This window comes from Myotis brandtii, unplaced genomic scaffold (assembly GCF_000412655.1).
Source record: "Myotis brandtii unplaced genomic scaffold, ASM41265v1 scaffold61, whole genome shotgun sequence".
NCBI classification, from domain to species: domain Eukaryota; kingdom Metazoa; phylum Chordata; class Mammalia; order Chiroptera; family Vespertilionidae; genus Myotis; species Myotis brandtii.
The window spans coordinates 1,062,173-1,079,144 of record NW_005370318.1 but is presented as its reverse complement, the minus strand read 5'-3'; the positions used below and the strand labels follow the sequence as shown (position 1 = coordinate 1,079,144).

General features: G+C 47.4%; 1 protein-coding gene across 1 annotated transcript; it reads right to left on the bottom strand.

The window, feature by feature from the left end:
- Nucleotides 1-1,800: 1,800 nt before the first annotated feature.
- Nucleotides 1,801-16,289, bottom strand: GGT7 (gamma-glutamyltransferase 7; the record flags this gene model as incomplete). Its single annotated transcript, XM_005879854.2, has 14 exons — nucleotides 1,801-2,537; nucleotides 4,116-4,215; nucleotides 5,349-5,486; nucleotides 6,259-6,376; nucleotides 6,483-6,632; nucleotides 8,425-8,513; nucleotides 8,688-8,815; nucleotides 10,554-10,641; nucleotides 12,499-12,695; nucleotides 13,016-13,089; nucleotides 13,302-13,369; nucleotides 14,244-14,361; nucleotides 15,567-15,718; nucleotides 16,050-16,289. Coding segments are annotated over 14 exons (1,824 nt in total), but the record flags the coding sequence as incomplete, so codon positions are not given.
- Nucleotides 16,290-16,972: the final 683 nt, after the last annotated feature.

The following is a 16,972-nucleotide window of genomic DNA, read 5'->3' as shown; positions in this document are numbered from 1 at the left end:
CACATGGCCCCCAAAAAACATGCTACATGGAAAGTCCTATAATTCCATCATTTGAAAGACATCCTAGGAGAGTTGGTAAGTTACAAGGATATTCTAAGTTGCATTGGAAACTACCCAAATATTCAATAGGAAACTGGTTAAACCCTACAATGAACTATGATGCATTGTTATAAATGATTAGATAGATACTAGTATATATGTATTGATATTGACATGGAAAAATGCTCATGTTATATTGGTAAGTAGAAAAAAAGGAAGTTGTAGACAGTGTGAATAATATAATCCCATTTTTATTTTTAAATAAAATAATATGTTATATCTACAAAAAAGGAGTTGGGGTATGCATATTAAATTATTGGATTTTTGGAAAGTTGAGATTTTGAGGCCATGGATCATCTACATCATATATTTATGGATTCTTCGATATTCAAATAATTCTTACATCTGTAACCAGATAAAGGTTTTTTAAGAGAAGAGAGGGACATGATATTTGGAGTAAAAAAGACTGCTTTTGAATCACAGATCTGCCAACTATCAGCTGTATGATCTTGGACAAGTCACTTCATGCCTTCGAGTCACAATTTCCTCATCCATAAAATGGGGAGATGAATACATGCCTCATAGGAGTGTTATACCTATATCTTCAGTTTCATCTCATACCATCATCCTCTCTCAGTATGCTCTAACAGAGGGGTCAGCAAACTATTTTTAGGCTAAATTGGGCCCTGTTTTTATAAAATAAGGTTTCATGGGAACATAGCCAGTTTACATAATGTCTGTGATTGCTTTTTATGATAACAGTAAGGTTGAGTAGTTACTACAGGGACCATATAGCCTCAAAGCATGAAATATTTACTGTCTGGCCCTTTGCAGAAAACATTTGTTGACTAATCCCTGCTCTAGGAAGAATACATTGGCTTTCTCCCACCTCCTTTAACATAGCACATTCTTTGCAAGCACATCCCTAAGGACCTTTACACACACTGATCCCTTTGCCTAAAATGACATTCTCACATCTCACATCTAATCCTTTTCTTTCGATCCTACTGACCCTCATCACCTCCTTGGGGAGATCTTTGCTGGCCCACCCCACCCCTGAATTAGATTAACTTTCCTGGTATCCATTCTCATAGCATCCCTCATAGAGCTTCTTGTGATGGCAATTACCCTAATTATCTGTGTCCTTATTTCTTTAATGTTTTATTCCCCCTGTAAACTGCAAACCCATAAAAAATATTCTTGTTCAATGACAAATTTCCAGTGCCTAACAAAGTGCCTGGACTACAATGCATGGATATGTGCATGCATAAATGCCATAATGTATAAAAGGTACATATTGTCTTATATATATTGTATACAGTATATGTTATAACAAGTAGTTCACCTAGTAGATGTGCAAATGGTTACGAGCACAAATTAAGGGTTAGACATCCTGAGATTGAATCCCAATTCTTCCATTTCATACATGAGGACCCTCAGACAAGTCCCTTAACCTCTTTTTGTTAGCTTCCCATCTGTAAAATGGGCATAGTACCTACTTCATGAGATTTGTAAAGAAGACTAAATAAAATTAGCATAGGGCCTGGCACACACAAAGCGTTCAATAGATGCCATCTATAATTATAGTTATTAATTACTTTATAATTTTTATAATACAAGCCTTAGATAGATTGCAGATATTATGACCCCCATAAAATTGACTCTAGTTTGCCCTGGAGTCAAGGCTACTAGGACAAGGTGAACTGAGGTCTCTCACTCAACTCCCAACACAGCCAAACATAAATCAAGCCAGAGCCATGGTTAAGCAATATTCTTTCTTTAATTCCCCTTTGCAAATGGAAGCCCCTGAGCTGGTCCCCACCCCCACCCCTAGGGATTCCATACCCTGGACCCCAGATACAATGTGCCTGCCTCAACCTGGTGGGAGGAAGAGAGGAACCTCCCAGGATGGTCCATTAGAAAAAAATCCTAGTCATTTAAGAAATGAGGCTGAGGACAAGAGAAGGAACTGGAAGACAAGGCCCAGGTAAGGCCAGACTGGAGATTTTGGGGTTGTGAGGACCCTTGAGAAGGGTTTGCAAGCACATCCCTAAGCTCAAGGCCAGCATGGCTGAGGGAAAGGAGACAGATAATCTGACTCCTCAAGGTCCTGTCTGCCTGATATGAACACTGACACTCACCACCACCACCACCACCACAGGCCTCTGGATGGAGAATTTTCCAGTTACTCTGGGGAAGAGTTTGATAAGCATCCCCTCTCGCCCCTGATCTGGGGCATCCCTGGGGTCCTCCTAAGACCAAACCTGGGAGAAGGAAGGACTCTAGGAACATGCAAAGGGGGGGGAGCAGAGACCCCCACCCCACCCTGCTGCTCTACAGGATGGTGGCTCCAGCTGCATCTGGGCTCCGAGGGTCCTTCACACCGATGATGAAGTTGTTGGTTCTCCGGCTGCCATGGACCCAGGATAAGACATCTACCTTCTCCACGTGGTGACCCCTCGCTTCCAGGAACTCAATCTCTTCCTCTGTGAACTCACCTGAAAACCATCCCACAACATACACACATTCAGAGTTTTCAGAGCACTAGCTCAGGAGTCCTATGGTCAGACCTGAGTCCTGGTCCTGGGTGCTCCACTGAGGAGGTGTATGACCTTGGTCAAATTGCTTGACCTCTCTGAGCCTCAGTCTCTTTGTGCATAAAATAGGGATTATACAAGAACCTACTATATAAAGTTGTTGCAGGGATTAAAGGATATAATACACAGAAAGCATTGAGTTCAGAACCTTGCGTACAATAAGTGACCCATAATATACAGTCATTCTTAATATTGGAAAAGGGGTTTTGGGGTCTTATCTCCACCCGCATAGGCCAAGCTGCCATCATTGCTTGCTAGGATTACTGCATAGCCCACTAACTGGTGTTTCTGCTTTCAGTCCTGCCTTCCTTATAGCCTATTCACACAGCAGTCAAAGAGTCCTTTTAAACCACTAAACCATATCACTTTCCCCCACTCAAAACCCTCTATCAATGATGAGAGAATCATTAATCAGACCCCCCTAGATGCCCCTACTGGGGATTGAGCCCGCAACCCTGGCATGTGCCCTGGCCGGGAATTGAACCAGGACCTCACACTCAACCACTGAGCCACACCAGCTGGACCGCTCTAACAGCTTTGATGACTCTTAGAATAAAATCTAAAGTCCTTACCAAGGCCTCTAAGACCCACCATCAACTGGGTCCTCACTACCTCTCTAAACTCCTCTCTTCACTTCCTTCCACTCTCTTCCTTAACTCTGCTCTAACCTCCTTGCTGTCCATCATGGAAGTCAAACATGCTCCTATCTCAGGGACTTTGCACTTGCTTTCTCTCTGCTTGGATTGTTTCTTCCTAGAGTCATAAAACTGCCTCCCTTACTTCATTCCAATCTTCAAGAACTTCTCTCATCACTATCTAAAATATCAGCCCATGTTATTTTTACCTTGCTTTGTTTTCTTTCAAAGTACTTAATGCTACCTGTATTTGTTTATTTATTTACTGTGTCTCCTTCCACTATATTATAAGCTTTTTAAAGGCAGGGATGTTGTCTTGTTCACTATTGATCCCCAGAGCCTAGAACTGGGTGAGGACATAGAAAATGTTAAGTCAAGTCTTTACTGGATAAATAAGTAAGTCCTCATCCTCTTGCATAATTTCAGGTCTTCATCTCTTGCTGGGCCATTATTCAGGGTGCTTCTTGTATTTTCCCAACTTAAATTCTCCTCCCTACAATCCACCTACCCTGTAAATGCAGTATCCCTGGCATCTAAGATAATGCCTGGCACACAGTTGATACTCAATACAAACTGCTGAATTACTGGTTTGCAGAATGAACAACTGCTTCTTATTTTATAAATGAGAACGCTGAGGCTCAGAGTGGAGACATAAATTTCCCAAGGCCACACAGCCAGGAAATGGCAGGATGGTTCTAATCCCCCAGATCTTGTACTGTTAGGAATTAGTTGGAAGAAAACAGACTTTCAATGGCAGGGAGTTGGTGCTGGTTGAGGCAGGGACACACTTGGGAGGAGCCTCTTTCCCCACCAGGCCCTGTGCCTACTCAATGGGGACACTCACTGTCCACCTGCAGGAGGTTGGACTGCAGGTCCGGGTGTAGGCGGCCATGGGCCAGGCTGTCACTCAGGTTCCGGTTCAAGGACAGGACATTCAGCAGAACCTGCAGACAGCCAAAGGGCAGAAGTCAGGGCTACCCCAGAGATGGAGGGTTAGGACTCTATGGTCCTTCCTCCTGGTCCAGACTCTTTAGTCTTTAGATTCCTTGCACCAGGGGTGTCATTTGAGCTTCTCAACAGTCCCAGAAGACAGGCAGACCTTTGATGAAGGTCCCCATTTCACAGAGAAAAGTGATTCACTCCAGAGTTTAGAGAAAGCCAGGGAAGAGGCACTGCTAGCACCCAGTCTCCAAGCCCAGGGCTGACCTCCCTTGTCCTTGGCCAGGACAGAGTTAATGGCTGGGGTTAGTCTAAGTCACAATGTGGGTACTTTTAGCTTATTGGTTTGGAGTGTGAGTAGGCTCTGGAACCAACTGTCTGCCCATTCTTACTAAACTGGACCTAATTTTTTAACCTCTCTGGGCCTCCGTTTTTTTTTTTTAATAAATGAAATAGAAATAAGGATTCCTTCCAAAGTTGGGAAGGTTAAGAGAGTTGACACACCTACCACCATGCCCAGTACTTAGTAAAAACTCTGATTATGTTAGCTATTTTTATCTCTATTTTACAGATGAGGAGACAGGTTCAGAGAGGTTAAGTGAATTCTTCAACATCACACAATTGGAAATTGGCAGTACTTGGCCTTGGACTCAGGGGCGTCTGATTCCAAAGCTCAGGTTAGTTAACTCACCACCTGCCAAATTATGTGCCTGGCACATATATCAGGTGCTCAAGACATTTGTGGAATTGTTGTGAGGCATTTTGGAGTGTAGCAGACCCTTCCTTTCAAAAGCAAATCCTAAAGAGGGCTGCTTCTCTATTTAGATGCTGAGTAGAGCATGGTGGAACTTGAGATTGACAGAATTCAGGCAGTCCAGATGCCCTATCACCTCTCAATTCCACTGGCCCTCCAGTTTCTCCTGCAACCTGGGAAGACAGGGAGCTTCAGAGCTACATTTTCACTAAGAAAGTCAGCACAGCCCATCTCCTTAGTGTCCAGAAGGGCCCTGCCACAAAGCAGTTCCAGCCCTTGTTTGCTGTGAGTAAAGGATGAGAACGAGCAAGAGACATGAAGGCTGCAGCCCAGGCCACAGCTTGGCTCCTGGCCACAGAAGGCCTGACATGGAGGAAACCTCACCTGGGTTAGGCCGCTGAGGCCCCGGGCAGCTCCATTGGCCCCCAGGGCGAGGTAGGTTCCACAGAGCCCCTCTGCCGGCCGGACCACAGTGGGCAGTAGGAAAGACAGCGGCCGCTTCCCGGGCTGTACCGAGTTCTCCTATTGTCAGAGGACCAAGGCCACAAGGGAGATGAGAGGTAGGGTAAGATAGGATAAGGACTACTCCACCACTCTTCCAACCTCTCTCCCTCTCTTACATCTTCCACAGGTAGGAGACCGGTCTCTCCCCAGGCCACAGTTTGCTATATGTGAAATGGTCAGGGTCCTTGGATAACTGGGGTGGATAGTGAACCCACTAAGTTTTGAGGCTACTATGGATGGCAGGGGACGGGGAGGGGCAAGCCAAGAAAGATGGCTATGGGGATGAACAGAATAATCTCCACCCTGGTCATCTCTGCCTTTGTCCTGCCGGGGCCCCAGCTTGCAGGGTGTAAGAGTGCTGGCCTCCAACTACACAATAATTCCTATTTCCTTTCTCCTTTGGTGCCCAGCAATAGGGCTGAGCCCCATCAGCTCAGCATTACACAGCCATAGACAATTAGTACTAAAAAGTACCTAAAGCACAAAATCAGGGGCCAATATCCTCATTATACCAGTACAGGTGAGAAGAAACTGAGGCCCAGAGAGGGGACAAGACTTTCCCCAGGTCACACAATCAGACCTTGACAGAATGGGACAAGGTTTCTTTGGATCTACCAGGCTCCAAGCCCCAGACTTGGGCTGGAGTGAAGTAAACACCTTGTCTGGGCTCCTTTTCTTTACAATAGAAGTTCCTAGAGGAAGTAGGGAGGGAGGAGCAGCCATACTGTAACACATTTTTATCCCTCTCTAGCCTTGGAGTCCCCAGGGTAGGAGGGAAGCAAGACCCTACCAGGCTGGGTGCAGAGTGGTTAGCAGTCCTGTTGGGCCAGGAGAAATCCAGCATCTGGCTGTTGAGTAGGATCCCCGAGGGGGTGATGAGGCCACTGCCAAAGGGCCGGTTCAGGGAGCTGGGGGCCGAGATTGGGGCCAGGTGAACCCCTGAGCCCACTCTCACTCCTGCCCAGCCCCCACCTAGGTGATCTCTTGTGCCAAGTGGAGTCTGAGCTTGCATACCTGACCATGGCCACAATGAAGTCATCAGGGCCCATGATCAGCACCTGGGCAGCCGTGGGAGCCCCATCCAGCTCGTAAACAGGCAGGAGTGGGGCAGGGGCTGCCTGGGAGTCATTGATGTGGCCCCGGAGGTAGGCAGCCTCTACTTTGCTGAAAAGACATGGGGTAGGAGATGAACACACAGCAAGTTCTCATTACATTCCACCTACCACTCTTCGTGATGTCTGTTTGTGTGATTATTTGATTAATATCTGCCTCCCCCATTGGTCTATACCAAAAAATAGATTACTTAGTCTTAGCATATAGGAAATATTCAGAAAATAGTTGTTGAACTGAATGAATTTATTTAGGTGTTATTCAGATTCTCTTCTAGAGCCAACTTTTAATTTATTCAGTGCCTAAGTCAAGAGTCTTTTAGTTACTTGACTTTACTCATTTAATCCTTTCTATGAAAGTACCTCCTAGGGTATAGTGAATGCTCAGAAGATATTTGTTTTGATATGCACAAACTGAATTCACTTAACCTGATGTGTGTAATCTCAAAATTAAGTTTCACTAAGAATTTAGTGTGTGTGTGTGTGTGTGTGTGTGTGAGGAGGGGGATGTGGGGGGGAGGTTTATATACAAGAACCTTTACTTGCTATTAGAATTTTTAAAAAAATATATTTCACTGATTCCCCACAGAGAGGAAAGGAGAGGGATAGAGTTAGAAAAATCGATGAGAGAGAAACATCGATCAGCTGCCTCCTGCACATCACCCCCCCCGCCCCCCGGGGATGTGCCCACAACCAAGGTACATGCCCCTGACCGGAATTGAACCTGGGACCCTTCAGTCCGCAGGCCGACGCTTTATCCACTGAGCCAAACCAGTTAGGGCAACTATTAGAATTTTTTTTGAAGACACAGAAAGACTTGTCATATAGTAAGTTCTTAATAAATATTTATTAGATGGCCTGGCCAGAGTGTCTCAGTGGTTGAGTGTTGACCTATGAACCAGGAGGTCATGGTTCCATTCCTTGTCAGGACACATGCCCAGGTTTCGAGCTTGATCCCCAGTAAGAGGCATGCAGGAGGCAGCCGATCAATGATTCTCTCTCATCACTGATGTTTCTCTCTCTCTCTCCCTCTCTGAAATCAATAAAAAAAATATATTTTTAAAATTTTATTTAATGAATGGATTTATTATAGGCATGTGTGTGTGTTTTAGAGCTAAATATGTATTGATCTTAAAAGCAAATTTATAAAATCATGAAAATACAAATTTACATTAACTATATTTTTGGTTTCTGATTTTCCCTTAGCTAGCCTTTAAGTCAGTTATAGCAGTTAAATGGTAACCATTCTTATCCCTATTGCTAATTAATACTAATGATGATATTTGTTGAATATTTATTATGTGTCAGACAACATGCTCAGGGCTTTGTATGTATAATCTTGCTTGGTCTTTACAATTGACCATGAGGTTGGCACCATTATTGTCAGGCCCCCTTGGAGAAACAGATTTAGAGAGGGTAAGCCTGCATAGGCTGAGAATCTGGGATTTGAACTGAGTCAGTCTGACAACAGCCCACAGTTTTACTATTATGTTATGCTGCTAATATAGACACATTTTAATCAAATTCTCCACCACCTCCAATATTTTCCTGGAGACTCTTTTCATTGTTAATAGGCTTTTTCCACTCAAAAGGAAGACCAGATGGGCCCATATATGTGCCCTGCTAGGGTCAAAAAATTATGAGAGCCATATGAAGTAGAGCAACTCATTGTACAGATGGGAACACTGAGGTGCAAGGAGAAGCATCAGTGTCACATTGTGAGTTAGGGTTGAGCTGGAATTGACTTGGGACTTCAGGCCTATTTTTCTATCAGCTGCTTTGCACCTGATCCTTTCCCCACATCACCACCATCTGTCCAGTCCCCAGGGTCCTGCCACAAGACCCACCTTAGCATGTCATCCATGCTCTCAATGATTGTAGAATCATAGATGGGGTCTCCCAGTCTGCTGGCCAGGGCTAATGCAATCTTCAGGGTCTGAAAACAGAGCAGAGGTATGGCAGAGGCTGCCAGACTTCTCCCAGCACCCACACCCAGAATTTTTGTGTGTGAGAAAACTTGGAGGGGAATTAGTCCTGCCCCATGGAAGTACCCCATCCCCCGACTCTCAGTGTCCCCCAACACAGGGTCAAATGGAAGGGTTGGCCTTACCTCTGCCACCCAGTGAAGAGCCTGTTCCCGGGAGACCAGGCTGGTGAGATTGAAGCCCTCGAGGATGTTGAGAGCACTGATGAGGGCAGGGCCTGTGTGCGGGGGTGGGGGACTGAGAACCAGGTGGCCTGAAAGGACAGGAAATGACCAGATGGCAGGGACAGTCAAGGCATCTCCACATCCCACCATCACATAGACTGAGACCACAGCACTGAACTCCCTCATCAGATACGGGAAAAGCGGTAACAGGCAAAAGGACACACGAAAGTTCACATGGCGAGTCAAGGACAGGGCCAGGACCCCAATCCAGAACACCGGTCTTCAATTTCCTCTTCCATATGAGGAAACTAAGGCTGAAGAGGACTGTGATTTGCCCAGAGTTTCAATGAAGACCATTGGCAAAGCAGGGACAGATGTCCAGATGTTCAGATTCCTGGCCCACCATAGGGCAGGATACTATTCAGGACTCCTGATGGTCCCACCCCTGAAACCTCTTGGGAGCAGCAACCTCCTCTTCCTACATAAGGCTCTAGTTATTAGATGTTTGGACACCAAAGGAATAATAATATCTGATATAACACAAACCATAACTAATTAACTCACTTAATCCTCACAATGGGTACTTTTATTATTCCCATTTTATAGGTGAGAGAACTGAGGCACAGAGAGGCAGCTGGTCCAAGGTTACAGGATACAAGTGGAACCCAGAGTACTCAAGGTTCTGGCATTGCCAAGAGAACACAGGCTTGAGGGGGAAATGGAAAATCAAATACATATTCAGTGCCCATTCTGATCAGGGCAACTTCCAACATCATCTCATCAAATCCTCATGGCTACTCTGAGAGGTAGGCACTATTATCTCCATTTTAAGGAGGGAACCATGGTTCAGAGTGGGAAGTGACTTGTTCAAGGTGAATGGCATAGCTGGTACTCAAACCCAGGTCTTCCTGGCTCCCTAGCTATGCTCTTTCTCTGTTCCATATGCCACTGCCTCTGGTAGAGGAATTGGGCTGGAGATTGAGGCCTGGAAACTTGAACTCAGAGGCAGTCTCTTCTGGGGCTTGAAGTAATCTGGACCTCTTAGAGGAAAGACAACTTATTACCTAGGAACCTACCTACCACTTTGGGTTCAACAAACATGGACTTAATCTATGTCATAAACTTGAATTTATGGGTTTGTCATTGGTTTTGAATTTGACAGGTTAAGTTCTTTTCCTTCCCTGGGCCGAAACTTGAACTCAGAGGCAGTCTCTTCTGGGGCTTGAAGTAATCTGGACCTCTTAGAGGAAAGACAACTTATTACCTAGGAACCTACCTACCACTTTGGGTTCAACAAACATGGACTTAATCTATGTCATAAACTTGAATTTATGGGTTTGTCATTGGTTTTGAATTTGACAGGTTAAGTTCTTTTCCTTCCCTGGAAAAGAACTCAGTTTCCTTTTGGCACAATTAGAGGGAGGTCTATGACTGTCTTGAAAAGTTTGTTATAACCAGAAGCTTATATGGACTTTAGTCTTATGAGTTCTTCTTATGATGTATAGGGCATTGAGAGTGGGACCAGGGATGGGACAAGACAACAGAGAGCCCAAATCAAGAAAACCTATGGCTAGAACCCCCATTTTTAGGCCTGAACCTTTGACCAAACCTCCTTCCCCATATCCTAAATACGTGGGATAATTGACTCCAAGACTACTTCAGAAGGTAGGCTGACTCTGGCTTGCTTCATTAGCTAGCTGCCCAGGCAGCTCACTGACTCAGTTTCTCTCCTGTTAAATGGGGAGGAGTCTCTAGGCCAAAAGCATACAGCCATGGACTGGGAGGATTCTCCTGAGTGGGGACCCTGGGAGCTGGGGGAGAAGTCACCTCTGTACACGCCACACACAGGCTTCTCCACGAGGGCACTGTAGTTGCTGAAGTCCTCCTCAGTTATAACACCCCCTGCATGCTGAGCCTGGAAGGGAGAGAATGCCCCCACCACCACTTTGAGCCACACACCACACAGTGAGCATGTGCATTTGGCCTATGGTATATGTTTGGATCACAGACAGATCAGATGCTTATAACTTTTGTGCCTTCTGCATTTCCCATCATGACCTTTAGGGACCCCATCAGCCCTGGGTACCCCAGGAAAAAGGAAGAGGAAAAAGCACTAACATTGAGCACCTACTATGTACAAGACATTGTGTTGGGTACATTCTATGAATGACCTTCTTAGTTCAGTATTTAAGGCTCCTTGTGATCTGGCCCCTGCCTACATCTCCGCCTCATGTCCTGCTATTCCCCAGTGAGCTCTGGGTGACCTGCAGTTCCTGAACTCATGACTCCATGTCTTTGTGCATACTGCCCTCTCTGCCTATGAGAAAGGAAGATTTTTCACTTACAGCAGCACTTGCTTGAGAGATATCAAACTGAATTCTGCATTTCACTACAAATAACTAAAGCCACTACAAAACCATGGATGGCCCTGGTAGGAATGACATAACCAATTACTGACCAGTGAACCAATCTTGTACAAACCAATGGGCTCATTTCATACTATCCAGCATGCTAATCTTCCAACCCTAAATTAGCATAACACTAGGAATGTCCTCCTTTTTTTAGTACTTGAAACCTCTGACTTCTAATCCACCCTCAGTGAACTATACATTGAATTGCTTGGCTGGTGTGTGTTCCTTTGTTTGACAATTTTGGGTTTTTTAATTTGAAGCTCTGATGGTCTTTGTTAGAGTCTCCTTCATCCCCTTCTCCACCGCTAGGAGAGGATACACAGTGCAGGTCTGGTTAATCAGAGCATTTGTTTTCATGGCACAGTGATTGGTTTGGGAATAGTCATGAGACCTATTACAGGCCAATGAGACATAACCTTGAGGCTTTTGCTGGAATTACTGGAATGAGAAATGCTCTTTCCTTAGGATGGCTTACTGGAAGGATGGCTGATGGGAGCAGGTGTGGAAAGGATCTGACCGAGAGTGAATTCAAGCAGAGGAAAGTAGAGTCATGAGACAGGAAGAAAGATAGACCAAGTCTTCACAATGGGGATGGAGCCCCTGGGTCCAGCTGACCTAAAGCCAGTACTCCGCAGGACTTTCCAGTTAAGTCCATCTGAGGTGGCTTCTATCACCACATCCATATCTCCAGTGCTCAGCACAGGACCTGGCTCAGAACAGGCACTTTGTAATATAGAATGAGTGATGGACCTATTCAGTTCCCATAACTGTATGGCAGAGATAGATATAATCTCCCTATTGCACAGATGAAAGAACCACTGAGTTGGTCTGTGTATCCTTATCTTGAACATAATTTTCCATCAGGAATTTTCAACTATTGACAACAATTCTAAAACCAATTACTGCCTCAGACTAAGACTCTTTGGGGTTAGTTGGTAAGCCCTTATGTTAATCCCCCCAGTTCCAATGAAGGAGGCCCTTTGCTCAATCCCTAGAAAACCCAAGGGCAGAGTGAGGTTGTGGGCTCAGGGAAGCTGAAGCTGATCCCGGTTCTCCACTGAGCCTGGGAGGGGCAGGACAGGCTTCTGTACAGGTTGGCACCAGCCCTGGGAAGCCCAAAGTTACCTCTCTCAATCAAGACAAAACATTCCCATCATCCCAGAAGGTTCTTCCTGCCGCATTCCAGTCAAGCCCTCCCATTCCAACAACCACTGATCTCTGATTCCTATCACCAGAGATTAGTTTTGCCTATTCTAGAATTTCAAGTAAATATATGTAGAGAGAAATCCAGGGAAGGAAGGGGGGAAAGGATGCCCCCACAGTAGGGGCCTTTGGGGCAGATGGGCTCTCCATGTGCTCACCTCGGCCACCATCTCCAGCGTGAGGTTACCACCAGCATAGAAGGCAGCGGGGCCATAGGTGCCAAGTAAATCCAGTACCATGGCCAGGTCAGGCCGTTGCATCAGCGAGCCAGGTAGTGGTGGGCGGCCCGATGGCAGGAACGTCTCATGGAAGTGCTCAGATGCATCGGGCGGCAGCTGTTCTGCCAGGGCACGTGCTATGGGCAGGGACAAGAGGCTGGGCAGGGATTGCCAGGGCTAGACCCGATGGCTGAGATGCATAATAGGTGGGGTGAGTAAGGGCTGAGTGTCTGGCCCTAAGCTCCAACCCCCAAGGAGCCTGTTATGGGGGAGGTAGGGTATATATGGGCCTCTCTAGATCTTCTCATTTGAGTCTGCCTCCTGATAAGGGTGGGAGAGATCTGAGGAGCAAACTGGAAGAGAGGTGCTTTCTGGTTTGGGCCCCAAATCTCAGAGGTCCTATCTCCCCCCTCCATCAACTGCATGCCTTTCCCCTGACCCCCCAGGCCCCACTGACCTAGATCATGGGTTACGTTGAAGCCATCTTGGGCCACAGCTGCTGCGAAGGCCAGGACTTGGTACCATGGCAGCCTGAGAAGTGGGGGGCAGAGAGAAGGGGGTGGAGGAGGTCCTGGGGGGATGAGGAGGGGTCTGGGAGGAGGGGGTTCCTGGGAAGGAGAGTCCTGGCAAGGGAAGGGGATATTAGGAGGGGGAGTTTGGAAGGAAATAATCCAGGAAGGTAGGAGGCCACCAAAGGAGCAGTGCAGGCAGGGGCCCCTGGTCCCCAGGGGGAGGGTCTTTACCTGCCATAGAGCTGGTGAGCTTCATGTAGCCCCTTCACCATTCCGGGAACCCCCACCAAGAGCCCAGGCTGGGCAAGGCGGGCAGGCGAGGGAGAGAGGAGACCAGGTCACTGGAAGGGGGGGGCTGGGCTGAACTCTGCAGAGCCCCAAGCCAGGGATGGGGGGGCTGGCACAGGGGAGAGACATAGGCCAAGTATCCTAGAGGAGGGACAGGCTGTCCCAGCAGGCATCCTCCCTCCCATCTCCCCGACTTCCTATCAGCAAATGCAGAAAGGCCTCCTTTATCATAATTGAGGGACTTATAAATTAAGCAAATCCTTTTAAGAGCTAGGACATAACCAATTTAGATGGTAACCTGTCTTCATTGGCTTATACCTATTCCTGCTTTTTAAAACAGTGGGCAAGAGACCTTCCATTTACCTTTTCATTAGCATTCCACCATTACTATGAGCTGTGATAACTCAGGTGTGTGTTTGGCTTTTACCTCTGTGCTAAATATCTATTTTTCCAAGTTATTTGATCTCTGCCTTTGCTCTCAGTGGACAGTGGGTTTTCCTCTAGCAGTTCCTGTCTAATCTTCCAACATGTTGTGGGCTGGGAAAGTTGTAGTCGACAGGCTCAGAGTGGGATGTGTGAGTGATAGTGCAGCAACTTTGATGTCTCAGGCTGCTCAGTGGCCTTTTTTCTTCCTTCTATGTGCCAGATAGGCAAGGTTGCCACAGAAGTTAAGATGTTGCTGTACTGCCTGATACCCACCATGCAGAATTTTTTGCTCAGTATTTTATTTGGAGGGTTGCCTGTCTCCCTCATAACCTAAGAGCATCCTGCTCAACTCATTTCCTCACCTCCATAGCAAATACTCAGCAAAGTAATGCTTGGGTTAGAAGAAGAGCAGTGAAGGAAGCCCCCCCCCCCATACTTTCTTCTCACCAGGGTCCGCACCTTGGTTTCCCAGGATCTCTGCAGGGCCTCTTCCCTGAGGGCCCCTGGTGCAGACTCCCGGAAATCAATTAGGTGGCTCTCATTGCGTCGGATGTCATGTACCAGCATCACACCCCCACTGGAAAACACACAGAAGGGGGCAGGTGGTGACAAAAAGATGCTACCCCTCTGAACAGTTAACCTGCCACCCTTCAACTCCCAATGGTGATGGCTGTAGGCTTAGTTTGTCATCAGGAGACAAGTGTTTGAGCCCCCTCCCCAACAGGGATTCAGAGATTCAGCCGCACCACAAGGGTGGGGAGCGAAATCAAGGCAGGGATCCAGAGTTCAAGAACCTCTTTCAGCCTGTCACTGGAGACTTTAATCCCTGATTTTAAAAAAGAGAAAAAAAAAAGCAGAGACTGGGAGAGCAGGATGTTCTCCTCCCCTTCCCCCCCCCCCCCCCCAGACCATAGCTGGACCCCTGCCAGCTTCCTGCACCTGCCTCCTTGGTATGCCTCCACTCCCTCTCCCAGGACTGAATTATGTAAGAACAGACTGTGCAAAAACAAAAGGGGAATTTCTTTGGTAGGGTCTGGAAGACTGGTCTTACAGGAACCAAGACATGGACTTTGTCAGCTTGTCCCTTTTCTGTGACTTGTCTGCATTTGAGATGGTGGTAGCATCTGAGATGGCGGCCTGCAGCCAAGTAACTAACAAAGATTGGGGAGTGGTAGCCCTGTGGCAAAGTAGAAGGCACAGAATGGGAAGCGGCTTCTACTCAGGTCCAGATCATTGCAGTCATATGGAACTGTGTTACCAGGTCTCTTCAGGTTCAAGAGATGTTGGACATTCTCAACTTTTCAACAATAGGAAATACATTTTAAAAAATTTAAGTCTGCAAACCAAACCTGTCTGTGTTCTGGGTTTGGCCCCTGGGTGGCCAATTTGTCCTCTGTTTTAAGAATTCTTAGCGGGGGGTGTATTTTTTGGAGCATAGAGAGTCCATAGCTTTCATCAGACTCACAGGGATTTGTGAGCCCAAAAGTTTAAGTATCGCTGCCTTAATTAATGACAGTATACCCCTACCTGTGCACCTCACCTTACAATTTACAACATCATTTTCCAAATTTTTTTTTAAACAGAAAAAGCTTTTGAAAACACCTCCTCTGACACTATGTAAGAAGAAAGGGATGAAACTGTGTGTGCAGAAAGAGCAAATGCAAGGAGGTGGGGCCCCTCTGTCTCTCTGCTCAAACTTGGAGACCCCCACATGAGGTCTGCAGACCAGGACATGGAATTAGACCTGGGGGACCCCAACCTCCACAGTGGGGAGCTCCTTACCCGCCCAGGCCAGAACTGTGCGGAGCCACAATTCCCAAACACAGGGCTGCGGCCACAGCTGCATCCACAGAAGATCCCTGTTTACTGAGCACCTCGATGCCCAGTGATGTACAACGAGCAGCATCGGTCACCACGGCACCCTGGTGCAAGATCTGGGAGAGGAAAGGGGCTAGTTGGGGACAGGAGGAGCCCCCTGCTTCCCTAGGTACCTCCACTAACCCCAGAACCTCCACGGGGGTGGGGGTGGGGCTGCTGGTGGGAGCCCTGTCCTCTTGCCCCCTTGATTCTCCGCTATTTACCTTCTTTTCCCTCATTTACCTCAAGTGCCTCCTATCTGATCAGTCCCTTCCTTGCTCTGTCCCCCTCATGCCCCGAGCCACCCCTCCCCCACTTTGGGACCTTCCTCCCCCTTTTCAATTCCCGGCCCACTTCCACCACTCAGCCAGTCCCCAATTCCCACGGTCTTCTCAAGCGATTTCTCACCTGAGGGTCCCCGAAATAGATCTGCATGATGAGCGCCACAGTGACACCCGTGGCAAAGGTGAGGCAGGCTGTGACTATGACCGTGAGCCCGTCCTGGCGGCAGGAGCACTCCGCGGCTGCTGCGGAGAACGGGTCTTTGCGGGTCTCGCGTAAAGGCGACCCGTCCTGGCTCCCCATCTCTGATGATGACGACGGCAGCCGCTGCAGGCGCGCTGACTTCAGGAAGGAGTCCGGGTCTGCGGGTGGCGAGGGGTGGAGGTGGGAGGGAGAGGTCGGAGGGGGGTGTCAGTCTGGAAGTCTCTTACCCCGCCCTGCCGCCCTCCAGTCGGGGTTATATCCTGTCCCCCCTCTCCGCACTCCCGTCAAACAAACCCCAATATATAGCACCAGCGTCTACCTACCCCCATGCACCCCAGGGCGGGTGAGATTGGCAGTCTGGGCTGGGAAGAGACAGGGACCACCAGCAGGGCAGCTGGGCAGCTGGATTACTGCCCCTAGGCCAAATTTCCCCGAGCACCCAGGACCCAGGACTGGGAACACTTCCTGAAGAGGCGGGAGTTGGACCCTCCCTGGAAACCAGATACTCCCAGAGCTGGGCCCAGCCTTCTACACAAGGAGGCAGTTACCTAAACTGAGTGGATAGACCTTGGCTTCCAACCTTGCTTCATTCATTCATTCATTCATTCATTCATTCAACAAATATGGAGGATCTGCTATGTTTCTGGCCCTATGTTAGATGCTAGGGGAAAGGTACAGACAGTTCCCGCCCTCTGGGGTTCACAGATCAGTGGAGAAAGAAGGTAATAAACAAGTAAACAGATGAGTATATAATTACAAGTTGTGGCAGGTGCTATGAATAAAAAGGATGAAATAAGACAATAGTGGTGTGTGTTGGGGGCTGCTTAGCTGGGAAAATCAGCCAC